We start from the raw sequence: 16124 nt of genomic DNA, 5'->3' as shown, positions 1-16124 counted from the left end.
ACAAGTTCAACAATTGAGCTTTTCTCCCTTAGTTTGCAGGCTAAGAAAATCGTCGAAGGTCTTATACCTCTTGACGTGGGCACGAGCCTGAAATCCCAATTTCAGCCCTCGAAACATCTCATATGTTTCGCGACGTTTCAAAACGTCTTCGGTGCCTCAACTCTAAGCCGTTTAACTGAACTATCACGTAGTTATCAAAATGTGTATGTCAGATGTTCGCAACATCCATAGACAACGTTCGAGGTTCAGCACACTGATACAGAGAGATTGTTGGCGACCAACGCAGCTAGAGGCTTTCCAGACATGCTTGGCAGCATGGATTGTATGCACTGGGAGTGGAAGAACTGTCCATTTGCTTGGCAGGGCCAGTACAAAGGGCATGTCAAGGCGTGCACTGTCATATTAGAAGCGGTGGCATCACAGGATCTTTGGATATGGCATTCTTTCTTCCGCATGGCAGGTTCTCACAATGATATCAACGTGCTGCAGCGTTCTCCAGTCTTCGCGAGGCTTGCAGAAGGCCACTCCCCACCTGTCAACTTTGAGATCAACGGTCACCATTACAACAAGGGATAATATCTAGCAGATGGTATATATCCTCAGTGGTCAACTTTTGTGAAGACAATCTCGAAACCCCAAGGTGAGAAGAGAAAGAGATTTGCCCAAATGCAAGAGAGTGTTAGAAAGGATGTGGCAGGTGCTTTTGGTGTGCTTCAATCCCGGTGGGGTATCATTCGAAACCCTGCACTGTCATGGGATGAAAGGAAGCTTTGGGAGGTGATGACTGCTTGTGTGATCATGCACAACATGATCGTCGAGGACGAGCGTGATGAGAGTATCTTCGACCAAGGATTTGACTATCAAGGTGAAAATATTGAGCCCCTGCACCAAGACCCGGCCACATTTGAACAGTTTGCTCAATTCCACCGTGAGATGCGTGATTGGCACACTCATTTGAATCTTCAAAATGACTTGGTTGAGCACGTGTGGGATCACATTGGCAACCAATAGATGTATTGGTCCATTTTATGTTTAGTCAAGACAATTTCGATTTGGTTGTAAAAATATTTTATTAAAGACAATTTCAATTGGGTTGTAAAACTATTTTAATTTTCAGACAAATATTTGGGTTGGAAACTAATTTTGATGAAAATTTGACCATTTTTGGCCCTGACGGACAGGATAGGGCAAAAGGATGCGTCTGCGCGCTGGGCGCACGGCCACCGCATCCCAGGACACGCCCGGACACGACCCCAAATCGCTACCCAAACGGACAGAATCCGGACAAAACGGACGTCTGTTTGGGGTCACGCGGTGGAGTTGGCCTAAAAATGTGGGTGGTTCTAGGCTTGGCCCGGCCTGCTGGGCTTTTTATTGGTTTCATGTACATATTAGCAATGTAGTGTTTGTTGCTAGAGTGAGTTTTTGGGTCATCAATGATACACCATTCTGCAGTAGTGTTTACAACTTCTCTCCATTAAAAAGGTAATCTACAAAAATCTCTGGAATATAAAGAATAAACTATGAGAATTTAATGATGAACATGGTAGGAGTCGGCCTATAAACATGGAGTTGGTTGGCTGAACAACTCGGATGAGGAGCTGGAAGTCGGGGTGGCTGTTCTGAAAGTTTGAAAGCATTGAAGATGTTTGGCCTAGTGTCATGTGGGCGACAAGGTTAGCCTGGTGGTTCACCAAGACTGACTGGTGTAGGGTTCTGTAACATGCAAAACAAAAAACATGGTAGGAGCCGGCCTATAGAGGTGGTTTTGGCTGGCTGAACAAGCTCAATTTCTTCCATCAAAAAGGTAATCTAAAAAATCTCAAGAATATCAAGATTAAACTGTGAGAATTTAATGATGAACATGTTTGGAGCCAGCCTATAAACATGGTGTTGGTTGGCTGAATAACTCGGATGAGGAGCGAGAAGTCGGGGTGGCTGTTCCGAAAGTTTGGAAGCATTGAAGATGTTTGACCTAGTGTCATGTGGGCGACAAGGTTATCCTGGTGGTTCACCACGATTGAGTGGTGTAGGGTTCTCTAACATGCATGTCCCTCGCCTCCATGGGAGGTTTCCGGATCTACTACTCCACTATCAATCATGGTATCTTCTTTTTTGCAGCGGTGAAATACCAACTAGTATAGTGGAATGGGTTGTGTATGTAGTGGGTATGCTTTTGTTGTGTTTGTGGCGCCATCAACGGCGAGGGTAGGCTTGGCCTCGGTTCGGTTTCAAATGTGGTTGGCCTTGCGTGGTTTCAGTAAAAAAATTACTCCTTTTCCCCATGATATAATATGCGTTGGTTCTCATTAGTCAAGCTTTGTACAGTTTCAAAGTTAGCTATATCTATAGTATCCAACATTTCATCGTGAATCTAATGCTAGATGTTGATAGCTTTTCTTGTAAAGTTTACCAAACTTTATAAAGTTTGACTTTTAGAAAATTTGATACATGCTATATACTAGAACCACTAGGGGAGCCTCGGCGGGACTATCCCGGGCCTTAGCCCCCTTCCAAGCTCCTTCAATCAATGATGGCACTGTTAGAGATACGACATGCAAATGAAACGATGAAGAACCACTTTATACTTAAATTTGGATCAAAACATAACAGGCACTATACTCGCCACTCAGCCTCTTCACAATATCTTCTTCTCATCGAGGTCCGTAAAATTGACTCCAGCATCCTCAAATAGACCATCAGGTGTCAATTAAAAGTATACCCCATCAGAACTTCGTCCTAAAAACCATACCTTATCTGTCAGATTTGGCAACAATATTACTTCCTCACAACCAGCAAACACACCCTTTGATATCCGATAGATAACTCTCTGCTCTTGCTAATCTACCGGCTAATCCTCGGGCTTCTGGGATCATCGAAGCTAATTATAGGCACGTGCTCCCGTTTAGCCCCCTCGTAAATCTGTTTCACGCGCCGCCACTGTTAGAACGGATGGAGTAATAAGGCTGTTGTCAATGCATGGGTGCTTAGTTGAGGTGCTAAGCACATTAAATAGCTTAATAACTATACTCCCCAATGCATAGGTGCTTAGCTTATGGTTGCTAAGCTTGCTTCATGTAATGATTTAGCATCGTTTCTTCCTGGGGTCACCACACTCATCTCTTTCTTCTTAAATAACTCGCCAAATCAGATTTTTTACCTACATGAAAGGCTTAGCACATGTAGAAAGTGGAGCATTGGAAGGGGCCTAAGAGGAAAAACAGGAGAACCACCTCTAGTGCTGTTGCATGATCGATTCGACCCACCAGGGGTAGCGCTAACGTTCATACTGCACGAGTCACCCGTACAGTATGTATTTTCTTCTGAAAAAAGGAAAGAAAGAAAACACAGAACACACCGGGAGCATATATGTTCGGGTCGTCAGAAGTGGTGCTGCTATTCTGTAGCCGGTTTGGTGTGTTTGTGGTCCGGACGCATATCAAGTCTATTTGTTTGCTACCCAAAGGCCTCTGTCCAAGTCAACGAGTGGCCAGAGCGAGGGGAGTAGTAGGGTGGGGAGTGTTTTTACTGTAAGCGAACACAAGATTACAACATGCAATCAAAGTTTGCCTGACCACTGGCACATTAATTATCCGTGTACCCCTGGCGCCATTTTTAGCAACACGCGACCTTTCTTTCATAGCAACGTGGTCCTCGTTGCACAGCGCACCAGGCTGTTGGACCTTGCATTGCACATGATGGCGGCCGGTCTCAGCAACTGCGCGCGCGAGGCCCTCCCCTCTGCACGACGGACCTGCGCTGCACCAGTCGGCCACCAACGGTCGACGATATGGTTCCACGGTATGCCCACCCTTACGTATGCTGAGCGCAGAAAAGAGTGCATGCATTGACCTAAGGCTCCAAAGTTTGGCTGGATGCATGCATGCATGGCAAAATCTGGTTCAAAGTACGAGACGGACAATATCTTTAACACTTGACTCAGATGCTTCATACACTCACATAAAGTATGAATCGTACGCATGCATACCTACCCCTATTAGTACTGAGTCGCCACAACATTTTTAGATTGGTGAAGTCACCACACACGCTGCATAGGCCTGAAATAAATCAAAAAAATGCAATCACTAGTGCCAAGTCTATGCCCTGTACACTAATGAATTGGTTCCACAACAAGAAACATAACCATCTGACCTATGGTTATTAGTTCCCATGAGATGGATAATATCTATCAATCTATGCCCCCTTACTTGTTGCATTGCATACCATTAGAAGCCGTACAATGGATCTTCAAGTTCTAAATGTGAACATTTATTAAACTAAATCAATATCATTAGATTTGTCATCAGATACAATTTTATACAATACTTGGTATGGTACTAGATCAAAATCATTAGATCCATCACCAAATGTAATTTCGTATGATATATATTTAATATTGTAGATGCTCACATGTTTTCTATGAACTTGGTCGAACCTTACAAAGTTTGACTTTAGATAATCTAATGTGCACTCTAATTCGGCAATAAGAGAGTGAAGGGTTAGGGTAAAACCGAAACAAATGCTGATATCATGAGCACACCATCGACCAACTGTGAATCAAAGAGCACCACCACCATCGTCTCATCTCTTGAGCGCCACCATCTCCTCGTCTCCGAGTCGAGGGCAAACGCCCCTCCCTAAGTCGTCGAGCATTAGCCCTACCTTCCCCCTGCTCCTTTTCACTGGAGAACTTGTACCACTACCACCCGAAGTCTTAGCGCCTAATGGGTTCATACTTTACCAAGACTACATCATGTGATATTTTTGCAAAGAAGTAGAGCCATGAAATAAGAAACATGCAAGGAAAAATAGACATCATCTCTTTCGCCAATCCCAAAATCTTAAGGGCACTTTTCATAGAATTATCTTAAGAAGTTTCATTCGTTTCAGAGAATTATTCTTGTGGTATATTTATTTATATTGTTCCATTACAATATGCATAGCCAAATGTTTGGTTGTGGTGTGTGTGTTCTTTCCTTACTAACACCTTGACATTCCAATTCATTATCGGAGAGTACGCGACAGAGGCTACAAACACACATAAGATAGAAAATCATTTCAAGAAATTTCTTAGCAATTAGAGGTCCAATTCTACCGCACGGAAGCATGTTAGTACTTACTTATTCATTGTGACCAACGTACCCATTTTTCATGTGCTATCAATTTAGAGACCCCTAAAGGAGTGTGGAAGGGGGGGGGGGGGGGGGGGGGGATTGGGATTATGTATAACAGCATTTTACTGCGAAGTATCAACAGTAATGAAGGGCATACAAGCCGTGAAATGGCAAATTTGAAGTCAACCAAAGAACCAAGGAGGGATATGAACTCAGCACCTGGACCTTCAAAACAAATGCCTCCCGTGTATTTGACTTACTATTTTCTTCACAAATGATGGAGAGTGGCAACCACTTCTAAGAAATAAATACCTTGCACATAAACAATTATCTTTGGTGAAAATCTAACGTACAAACTATAATTAGGGAGGGTAATTGCGAGTAAATGAGGTTTTTGTTCGTTTGCTTCGTTTTCAAATCAAGCATGAAGACTTTGTACGGATATACGAGGCTAGCCCGTGGTTGGAGGCTACCCCTTATCTTGCGCCCGAAGTCTTGACACCTAATAGGTTCATACTTTCCCTAGACTACATCATATGATATTTTTGTAAATTCAAATAAATAGAGCCATGAAATAAGAAAACATACGAGGAAAAATAGACATCATATCTTTCGCCAATCTTGAAATCTTAAACGCACTTTTCATCGAATTATAATAAGAAGTTTCATTTGTTTCAGAGAATTATTCTTGTGATACATTTCTTTAGTTTTTTTTCATTACAATATGTAATGTGTACACATTGGAGTATGAGAAATCACCAATATGTCCATAGATATATTTTTTATTGGAGGCCAAGGAGCACAAGAAGGAGCATAGCCAAATATTTAGTTGTGGTGTGTGCTCTCTTTCCTTCCTAACACATTGATATTCTAATTCATTATCAGAGACTACACAATACAGACTACAAACACACATAAGATAGTATATCATTTTGAGGGATTTCTTAGCAATTGGAGGTCCAAATTCTATCATATGGAGGCCTGTTAATACTTATTGTTTCATTGTGAGAAAAAATTTGGGCTTACATATAACCGGATTTTTCTTGCAAATGATCAACAATGAAGGGCATACAGACCGGTGAAATGGCGAATTTTGAGTCAACCCAAGGACCAAGGAGGGATATGAATTCAGCACCTAGACCTTAAAAACAAATGCCTCCTGAGTAATTGACTTATTAATTTCTTCAATGATGGAGTGGCAGTCACTTCTAAGAAATAAATACCTTGCACATAAACAATTATCTTTGGTGAAAACCAAACCTACAAACTATAATTAGGGAGAGTAATTGCAAGTAAAATGAATTTTTCTTCGTTTGCTTCGTTTTCAAACCAAGCATGGAGACTTTGTACGGTTATATACGAGCTAGCCAGTTGTTGGAGGCTACCCCTTATCACCTCCTGTCCATGGTAAGTTAATATTTTTTTCTGAAATAAACATGTTACTGTTGCATTTGATTTGTTTTGATAACGCTCAATGTTTATATTGGATGCTCTCCTATTGGTCAAGTTTAACTGATTGTCATGAGATAATACTCAAGGTAGTGGATATGGTATATGTGTGGACACAAGGGCAAGAAACTCTTAAGTGGGATTTACATTTTTCAGATGTCTTATATATTAGTACACTATGTATTCATCCTTAGTAGACACCTCGATCCTTCCCGCTCAAAATGGATGTAGCGGCTCTAGCTATGGCTTTTTAAGATCAATATTTTTCTTTTGGTGTTTGTGCCATGGTGTGTGATTATGATGAAAGAATTTTTCTATAAGCACACTTGCTAGGGGTCACACGATACATTATAGTTTTTGGAGGGACTTCCAAATTTTGCCGCCGACTTTGACGTTTTTATACTAATTATCCCATTTAGCAACAAATTGCCAGTTTACCACTTTTTAAGTTCTTTAGGTTACATATAGCTCCTCTAGTGAGGTTTACATGAGACAAGAGTCATGTATAGAACAATGCAGCACCCGGAAACAAATATATAAGGCCAACTCCACCGCGCGACCCTATCCTGTCCGGCCCCGTCCGTTTGGGGTAAAAGGGACAAAAAAGGCGGCCTAGCGCGCGGGAGCAAACGGACTTTTGTCCGCTTTGTGTCCACTTTCGACCCATTCCCGGCCCAAACTTGCGCCGGTTTTGGGGTGAAACGGACACCACGCGGACGGGCGGGACGCGCGCGCTTGTCCTCCCCTGGCCCGCCTGTCGGGGACACTAGCAGTCCCTCCGCTCCCAACGCTTCACCCTCTCTCCCCGCCCCGCCCCGCCGCCGGCGCCGCCGCTATTCTCCGGCCGCCTCCTCACCGCGCAGCCCCCCCGCCGTCCATACCAAACCACGTCTCGACATGGCCGCCACCACGCCCGCGCTTCCGCCGTAGTTTTGGTCATCGATCGGAGGAGGTTTGGCCGTGTCCGTCCTTGCCGGTGGCAGAGTCGGACACGACTGCCGGCGACGTACCACGGCGGCCGAGGCAGATTCCGACGAGAGCTCCAGAGCGGCCTGTAGCCGGCCGGCAACCACCCTGCTGCGTCGAGGTGATCATCGCGGCCTCTTCGCCACCACGACCGCAAGGTGTTCGACCTTTTGCCAACAAAGGTATGGACAGTGGAGACGAGTTTTTCTTCCATCACTTCCTTTGTTCATCGGACGATTCGTCGTCGGATGATGACGATCTTGTGGTGGCTGCACTGGTCGTTCACGACCATATTCAACGGCAGCTTCCTTGGTACAGGGGGTCAGTCCCTGGCCGTGCTCCCAACCTGAACCGCAACAGGGAGAGAGGCCACGCCCTGCTCTATGCAGATTACTTTGCCAACACCCCGCTCTTCAGGCCGGATAAATTTCGTCACCGTTTTCGTATGGCAAGGCATGTGTTCAATCGTATCCGAGAGGGGGTGGTTGCTCATGACCCATACTTCGAGTGCAAGAGGGATGCCCTTGGCAAGCTTGGATTCTCCTCCTATCAGAAATGCACCGCGGCTATCCGCATGCTTGCATATGGAATTCCAGGCGATCTGGTGGATGAGTATGTGCGTATGAGTGAGACAACATGTCTGATGTCAATGTACAAGTTTTGCCAGGCTGTGATCGAGGTCTTTGGGCCAGAGTACTTGAGGCAGCCAACTGCCGCTGATACAGAGAGATTGTTGGCGACCAACGCAGCTAGAGGATTTCCAGGTATGCTTGGCAGCATAGATTGTATGCACTGGGAGTGGAAGAACTGTCCATTTGCTTGGCAGGGCCAGTACAAGGGGCATGTTAACGGGTGCACTTTCATATTAGAAGCGGTGGCATCACAAGATCTTTGGATATGGCATTCTTTCTTCGGCATGGCAGGTTCTCACAATGATATCAACGTGCTGCAGCGTTCTCCAGTCTTCGCGAGGATTGCAGAAGGCCAATCTCGAAACCCAAGGTGAGAAGAGAAAGAGATTTGCCCAAATGCAAGAGAGTGTTAGAAAGGATGTGGAACGTGCTTTTGGTGTGCTTCAATCCCGGTGGGGTATCGTTCGAAACCCTGCACTGTCATGGGATGAAGGGAAGTTTTGGGAGGTGATGACTGCTTGTGTAATCATGCACAACATGATCGTCGAGGACGAGCGGGATGAGAGTATCTTCGACCAAGGATTTGATTACCAAGGTGAAAATATTGAGCCCCTGCACCAAGACCCGGCCACATTTGAACAGTTTGCCCAATTCCACCGTGAGATGCGTGATTGGCACACTCATGTGAATCTTCAAAATGACTTGGTTGAGCACGTGTGGGATCACATAGGCAACCAATAGATGTATTGGTCCATTTTATGTTCAGTCAAGACAATTTCGATTTGGTTGTAAAAATATTTTATTAAAGACAATTTCAATTGGGTTGTAAAACTATTTTAATTTTCAGACAAATATTTGGGTTTGAAAGTAGTTTTAATGCAAATTTGGGCATTTCTTGGCCCTAACGGACAAGATGGGGCAAAAGGATGCGGCCACGCGCTGGGCGCACGGCCACCGCATCCCAGGACAGGCCCGGACACGACCCCAAATCCCTACCCAAAGGGACGAAAACAGGGCAAAACGGACGTTCGTTTGGGGTCGCGCGGTGGAGTTGGCCTAAGAAGAATGAGGTGGAAGCAATGGATAAGGAGTAGTGTACTGTAACACGAAGTAACCCATCAAGGCGAAGCGGTGTATACATACACCTGGCGATCGTGAGAGACAAATACTGTGTATGCCTAAGCCATTCAATCTACTCATGCATGGGAAAAAATGCCGAGAGTAAAACTGTGGGGTCGCATGCAACGTGTAGCTGGCAGCCGAGACTCATATGACATGATAGATGCTAAATCGGGTAAAACCGAGAAACTTCGGGTAAATGCAATACAACTAGAAATTTTGCTAAATGGCGTAATCTAGAAGAAAAACTGTTAAATAGGGTAATTTGTGCATGAAATCAAAGGTATATAAGGGGTAAAAACTGAAATTCACTCTAGTTTTTTCTTTGAACGAGTATTCAACAACTTTTTTATTGGGCTATTGCCCGAGTAACGTGGTGTGTGCTGCACCTAGCCTTTAACAGGACTCAAAATGTACCATGTCTAACATTTTTGGTGTGTGGTTATGATTGATCCATAAATCTCTTTGCTCTCTGACTAAGATGGGTGCCACATCTACCTTCTGCCTTTCATACTGCATAACAACCATACCATCGTAGCGCTTCAGAACTTCATTGATGATTTAACTCTATGCCCGCCGGTTTAGAAGCTAGAATGTAAGGAGCCCGCTTTCTCGTGACGGTCTTACCTCCCTTCACATGGTAATATGCCCTTGCAATCTCTCAAATGGTTGGTTGCAGCTTTGAGTAATATATACATATGGGGATCCCCTAGCCGCGATGATTCCTCAGAAAAAAGCCTAGTCGGCGGTGTTGAAATGATGTAATTTTTTACAAGAATTGTTTTTCAATCTTGTATATATAGATGTTATTCTTGTGTATCAGCTGACTACGGTCATCAGCCATTCTGGAACGCTTACAAGAAAAGAAACGAATGGAGCTTGGCGCCAACAGGCTGTAATGGCTTACTAGAGAATTTAATTATGTGCACATTTGGTTGACGAGCATGTGATTGTTTACTGCGGCTACACTTGTCACAGTTTTTATCAGGCTAGCATTGTTTTTATTTTACAATGACTGATTTTAGTAAATAGTGGGATGTTTTTATCAGGCTAATGAATGCATCCATTTATTTTAAAAGTAAAACAAAGCTAAATGTGACCTACAGACAGTAGATTTGACCATGAATGGAGAGACATTAACTATCTTTTCTTCTAGGATAATTTCCATATTCGGTGGTTATTAGTATTTTTTTAGTACTTACATTGTTCTTTCTGAATGTCTTACGCTTGGGATGTAGAAAATCCCCAGGACCACATAATTTAGAGTAATATGTGCTCAATTAGTATTAGCTGAAGCATATACAATCAGTTAGACTAACAGGGGTTTACTAAAAAATGCTCCCTCCGTTCACAAATATAAGATGTTCTAACTTTTTTTATTATGTTTGTTTACTCATTTCAGTTCGTATGTAGTTCATATTGAAATATTTGTGAGTCCATATTGAAATATTTGTGAACATCATATATTTGTGTATTTTTGAAATGGCGAGAGGAATGTTCATGGAATATGCAGAAGTTTTGTGTCTTGAATCAAATTAAGATCTCATATATACAAACCAGATCGATCAGCAGATGAGAGCAAACATATATAGAAACACACCAAATTAATATGATCTCCCCAGAAAGATGTGCAAATGTAAATGTAAATTACTAGCAAGCTGTGTTTCTGCCCAGCATGGAAATAGATCGACTAGAGGAAATCAACTAGAAGACCAGATGAATCCAATACACGCACAAGGGCATGAAACAAACAGTTCACCGGATTAAGTAGCTAGATCACTTCGATGTGCCAAAACGCAGGTAGTACCTACCTAGCGGGTGACAAGTGATCATAGCCGGAGAGACAAGTCCAGCTCGGCCTCGTCGGCGCGCTCCAACGAGCTTCTGGCGCGCTTGCATCCTGCAGGCCCAAGCATCCCAGGAGCAGCAGTCTTCTCCCTCGCCTTCCAAGATACAGACAGGGAATTACTCACGTGCTGCGCGCGCGTGGCGGCGGCGATCTCCCGCCGGCGCTTGGCGGCGGCCATCTCCAGCCGGCGCTTGGCGACGCTGCGCTCGGTCTTGTGCGCGTTCTGGTGGCCGCCGAGCGCCTGCGAGCTGCGGAACTTGCGGTCGCAGTAGACGCAGAGAAAGAAGCCGCTGGGCGCAGGTGCCACCGCCATCGCCAGAGTGAGCTCAAGGCTGAGCTCCTCCTGCGCACTGCTAGCTTGTTCCATTGATGCAGTATGCTAGCTACTCCTAGCTTGCTAGTCTATGCCTGCTAGTGGCTGTGTGTCGTGTTCGTGTGGTTGGTTGTGCGCCGAGCTAGCTAGGTTGAAGAGGTTAAGTCGCCAAGCAAACTGATTGCTGTGCTTAGCAAACCTATCGCCATTAAATGGACGGCCGGGTGTGTGTTCACTTTGCACTGTTCCCTCGGATGAGGTTAGGGCAAAAGGTCCAGTCAGCCTGTTCAAGTGACGGCGTGTTCAAGTGGAAAGAGTAGCTTTCTAAATTGGAAAAGGTGTGCCTGCGTCTTTCATTTTTCTTCCCCCTTCTCGGTCTACCTATTGTAATAGCGTCGATCTCTAAGATAAAACTATAGCTAGTATAGTAGTAATAAAATATGCTTAGAGAAAAGTTACACTAAGAAAAAGGGTTTCCCCCGCTTTTGTATTCCAAAGCAACCATCCGATACATCCAACGATAGGTGCTGGGGCGGAAGCAACACAAGCACGCCCAAAAGAAAAGAAAAAAAACAAATGCCGATAACGGCGGATCAACAAAAAACGACGAAGCCTCGCGACCGCTGCGTCCACCGGAGATCGCCCACCAAGCTCCGAGACTCCGAAGCGCCGGTACCAATCAACACCTCCAAGAAGGAACGCGGCGATAACGACGCTGCTGCCAAGGGTTTCCCCTGGTACGCGGCGAGGAGAGAGGAAGGGTAGCCCCGACGCCCTCCAGGAAGGTCTGGCGGCACCCTCAAGCGTCATTGCGTCGATGTCGGCCAAACCAACAGGGATTTCTCCCGATCCCATCCTCTACCTCAGGCACTTCGGAGCTCGCCACCAAACCGACCACCACCCAGTGCCAACACGGACACGAAGCTTCCCACGCTGTCTCACCACAGCACCGCGAAGATGGCCTGCACAACGAAGAAGAGGAGCCGGGACTAGTGCAGCAGCACCGTCGGCATACGGGAGGGCCCCACCTCCACCCTCCACGACGGTAGCCGACCGAACGCCATAGCAGGAGCCTACCGGGCCCGTGGCCCCACAGGCCCGGCCGGGCCCTCAAAGGCCCGGACAGCTCCCGCCTCCACGCAGCAGCTGGCATGCCGCCGGTGCCACTGTCCCAGTCCAAGCCGCTCCCCTGCATCCCCATACAGAGGGCGTCGCGGTCGCGCCGGAGTCGACCCGCAAGGACCCAAACGAGACCCTACGGGCCCCGATCTGGGCCGGGGACATGCCGCCAACCGACCAGCACCACCGGACCGCCCTACCGCCAAGAGGCGGCACCACCACGGCGACTGCCGCCGGCCACCGGACCGCCCCCGGCCGAGCAGCATGTTGGGGAACGTAGCATAAATTCAAAATTTTCTACGTATCACCAAGATCAATCTATGGAGTCATCTAGCAACGAGGGAGGAGTGGATCTACATACCCTTGTAGATCGCGCGCGGAAGCGTTCAAGAGAACGGGGTTGATGGAGTCGTACTCGTCGTGATCCAAATCACCGATGATCCTAGCGCCGAACGGACGGCACCTCCGCGTTCAACACACGTACGGAGCAGCGACGTCTCCTCCTTCTTGATCCAGCAAGGGGGAAGGAGAGGTTGATGGAGATCCAGCAGCACGACGGCGTGGTGGAAGTAGCGGGATTCCAACAGGGCTTCGCCAAGCGCTGCGGGAGGAGGGAGATGTGTCATGGGAGGGAGAGGGAGGCGCCAGGGCTTAGGTATGGTTGCCCTCCCTTCCCCCCACTATATATAGGGCCAAGGGAGAGGGGGGGGGGGCGCAGCCTTGGCCCTTCCTCCAAGGAAGGGTGCGGCCAGGGAGGAGTCCATCCTCCCCAAGGCACCTCGGAGGTGCCTTCCCCCTTTAGGACTCTTTCTTTCCCTTATCTCTTGGCGCATGGGCCTCTTGGGGCTGGTGCCCTTGGCCCATACAGGCCAAGGAGCACCCCCTACAGCCCATGTGGCCCCCCGGGGCAGGTGGCCCCACCCGGTGGACCCCCGGGACCCTTCCGGTGGTCCCGGTACAATACCGCTGACCCCGAAACTTGTCCCGATAGCCGAAATAGCACTTCCTATATATAATTCTTTACCTCCGGACCATTCCGGAACTCCTCGTGACGTCCGGGATCTCATCCGGGACTCCGAACAACTTTCGGGTTACCGCATACTAATATCTCTATAACCCTAGCGTCACCGAACCTTAAGTGTGTAGACCCTACGGGTTCGGGAGACATGCAGACATGACCGAGATGACTCTCCGGTCAATAACCATCAGCGGGATCTGGATACCCATGTTGGCTCCCACATGTTCCACGATGATCTCATCGGATGAACCACGATGTCAAGGACTTAATCAATCCCGTATACAATTCCCTTTGTCTAGCGGTACGATACTTGCCCGAGATTCGATCGTCGGTATCCCGATACCTTGTTCAATCTCGTTACTGGCAAGTCTCTTTACTCGTTTCGTAACACATCATCCCGTGATCAACTCCTTGATCACATTGTGCACATTATGATGATGTCCTACCGAGTGGGCCCAGAGATACCTCTTCGTTACACGGAGTGACAAATCCCAGTCTCGATTCGTGCCAACCCAACAGACACTTTCGGAGATACCCGCAGTGCACCTTTATAGCCACTCAGTTATGTTGTGACGTTTGGTACACCCAAAGCATTCCTACGGTATCCGGGAGTTGCACAATCTCATGGGTCTAAGGAAATGATACTTGACATTAGAAAAGCTTTAGCATGCGAACTACACGATCTTGTGCTATGCTTAGGGTTGGGTCTTGTCAATCACATCATTCTCCTAATGATGTGATCCCGTCATCAACGACATCCAATGTCCATGGTCAGGAAACCGTAACCATCTATTGATCAATGAGCTAGTCAACTAGAGGCTTACTAGGGACATGGTGTTGTCTATGTATCCACACATGTATCTGAGTTTCCTATCAATACAATTCTAGCATGGATAATAAACGATTATCATGAACAAGGAAATATAATAATAATTAATTTATTATTGCCTCTAGGGCATATTTCCAACAGTCTCCCACTTGCACTAGAGTCAATAATCCAGTTCACATCGATATGTGATTAACACTCAAGGTCACATCCCCATGTGACTAACACCCAAAGAGTTTACTAGAGTCAATAATCTAGTTCACATTACCATGTGATTAATACTCGATGAGTTCTGGGTTTGATCATGTTATGCTTGTGAGAGATGTTATAGTCAACGGGTCTGAATCTTTCAGATCCGTATGTACTTCGCAAATCTCTATGTCATCTTGTAGATGCAGCTACTATGCTATATTTGGAGCCATTTCAAATAACTGTTCTACTTGGAGCTATTCTAAATTGTTGCTCCATTATACGTATCCGGTATCTCTACTCAGAGCTATCCGGATAGGTGTTAAGCTTGCATCGACGTAACTCTTTACGTCGAACTCTTTATCACCTCCATAACCGAGAAACATATCCTTATTCCTCTAAGGATAATTTAGACCGCTATCTGGTGATCTACTCCTAGATTACCTTTGTACCCTCTTGCCAGATATGTGGCAAGGCACACATCAGGTGCGGTACTCAGCATGGCATACCGTATAGAGCCTATGACAAAAGCATAGGGGACGACCTTCGTCCTTCCTCTTTCTTCTGCCATGGTCGAGCTTTAAGTCTTAACTTCATACCTTACAACTCAGGCAAGAACTCCTTCTTTGACTGATCCATCTTGAACACCTTCAAGATCATGTCAAGGTATGTGCTCATTTGAAAGTACCATTAAGCGTTTTGATCTATCCTTATAGATCTTGATGCTCAATGTTCAAGTAGCTTAATCCAGGCTTTCCATTGAAAAACACTTTCCAAATAACCCTATATGCTTTCCAGAAATTCTACGTCATTTCTGATCAACAATATGTCAACAACATATATTCATCAGAAATTCTATAGTGCTCCCACTCACTTATTTGGAAATACAAGTTCCTCATAAACTTTGTATAAACCCAAAATCTTTGATCATCTCATCAAAGCATACATTCCAACTCCGAGATGCTTACTCCAGTCCTTAGAAGGATTGCTGGAGCTTTGCATACTTATTAGCATCTTTCAGGATTGACAAAACCTTCCGGTTGTATCACATACAACCTTTCCTCAAGAAAATCGTCGAGGAAACAATGGTTTTTGGCATCCTATCTGCAAGATTTCACAAATAATGCAGTAATTGCTAATATAATTCCAACAGACTCTTAGCATCGCTACGAGTGAGAAAGTCTCATCGCAGTCAACTCCTTGAACTTGTCGGAAAACATCTTAACGACAAGTCGAGCTTTCTTAATGGTGATACCTACCATCATTATCCGTCTTCCTTTTAAAATCCATATGTACCTAACAGCCTTACGACCATCAAGTAGTTCTCCCAAAGTCTACACTTTGTTTTCATATATGGATCCTCTCTCGGATTATATGGCCTCGAGCCATTTTGGAATCCAGGCCCACCATCGCTTCTCCATAGCTCGTAGGTTCATTGTTGTCTAGCAACATGACTTCCAAGACAGGATTACGTACCACTCTAAAGTAGTACGCATCCTTGTCATCCCACGAGGTTTGGTAGTGACTTGA

The 16124-nt window shown here is 45.8% G+C and overlaps 1 protein-coding gene across 1 annotated transcript; it reads right to left on the bottom strand.

The window, feature by feature from the left end:
• Positions 1-11109: 11109 nt before the first annotated feature.
• On the bottom strand, positions 11110-15233 carry LOC125554299 (zinc finger protein 5-like). The gene is made up of 2 exons (XM_048717875.1): positions 15226-15233; positions 11110-11479 (listed from the first exon to the last, which is right to left on the bottom strand). Exons 1-2 carry the CDS (start codon positions 15231-15233, stop codon positions 11110-11112), a joined length of 378 nt encoding a protein of 125 aa, XP_048573832.1.
• Positions 15234-16124: the final 891 nt, after the last annotated feature.

Source organism: Triticum urartu, chromosome 4 (assembly GCF_003073215.2).
Source record: "Triticum urartu cultivar G1812 chromosome 4, Tu2.1, whole genome shotgun sequence".
NCBI classification, from domain to species: Eukaryota; Viridiplantae; Streptophyta; class Magnoliopsida; order Poales; family Poaceae; genus Triticum; species Triticum urartu.
The sequence above is the reverse complement of the archived record's forward strand: the minus strand, read 5'-3'. Positions and strand labels throughout refer to the sequence as shown.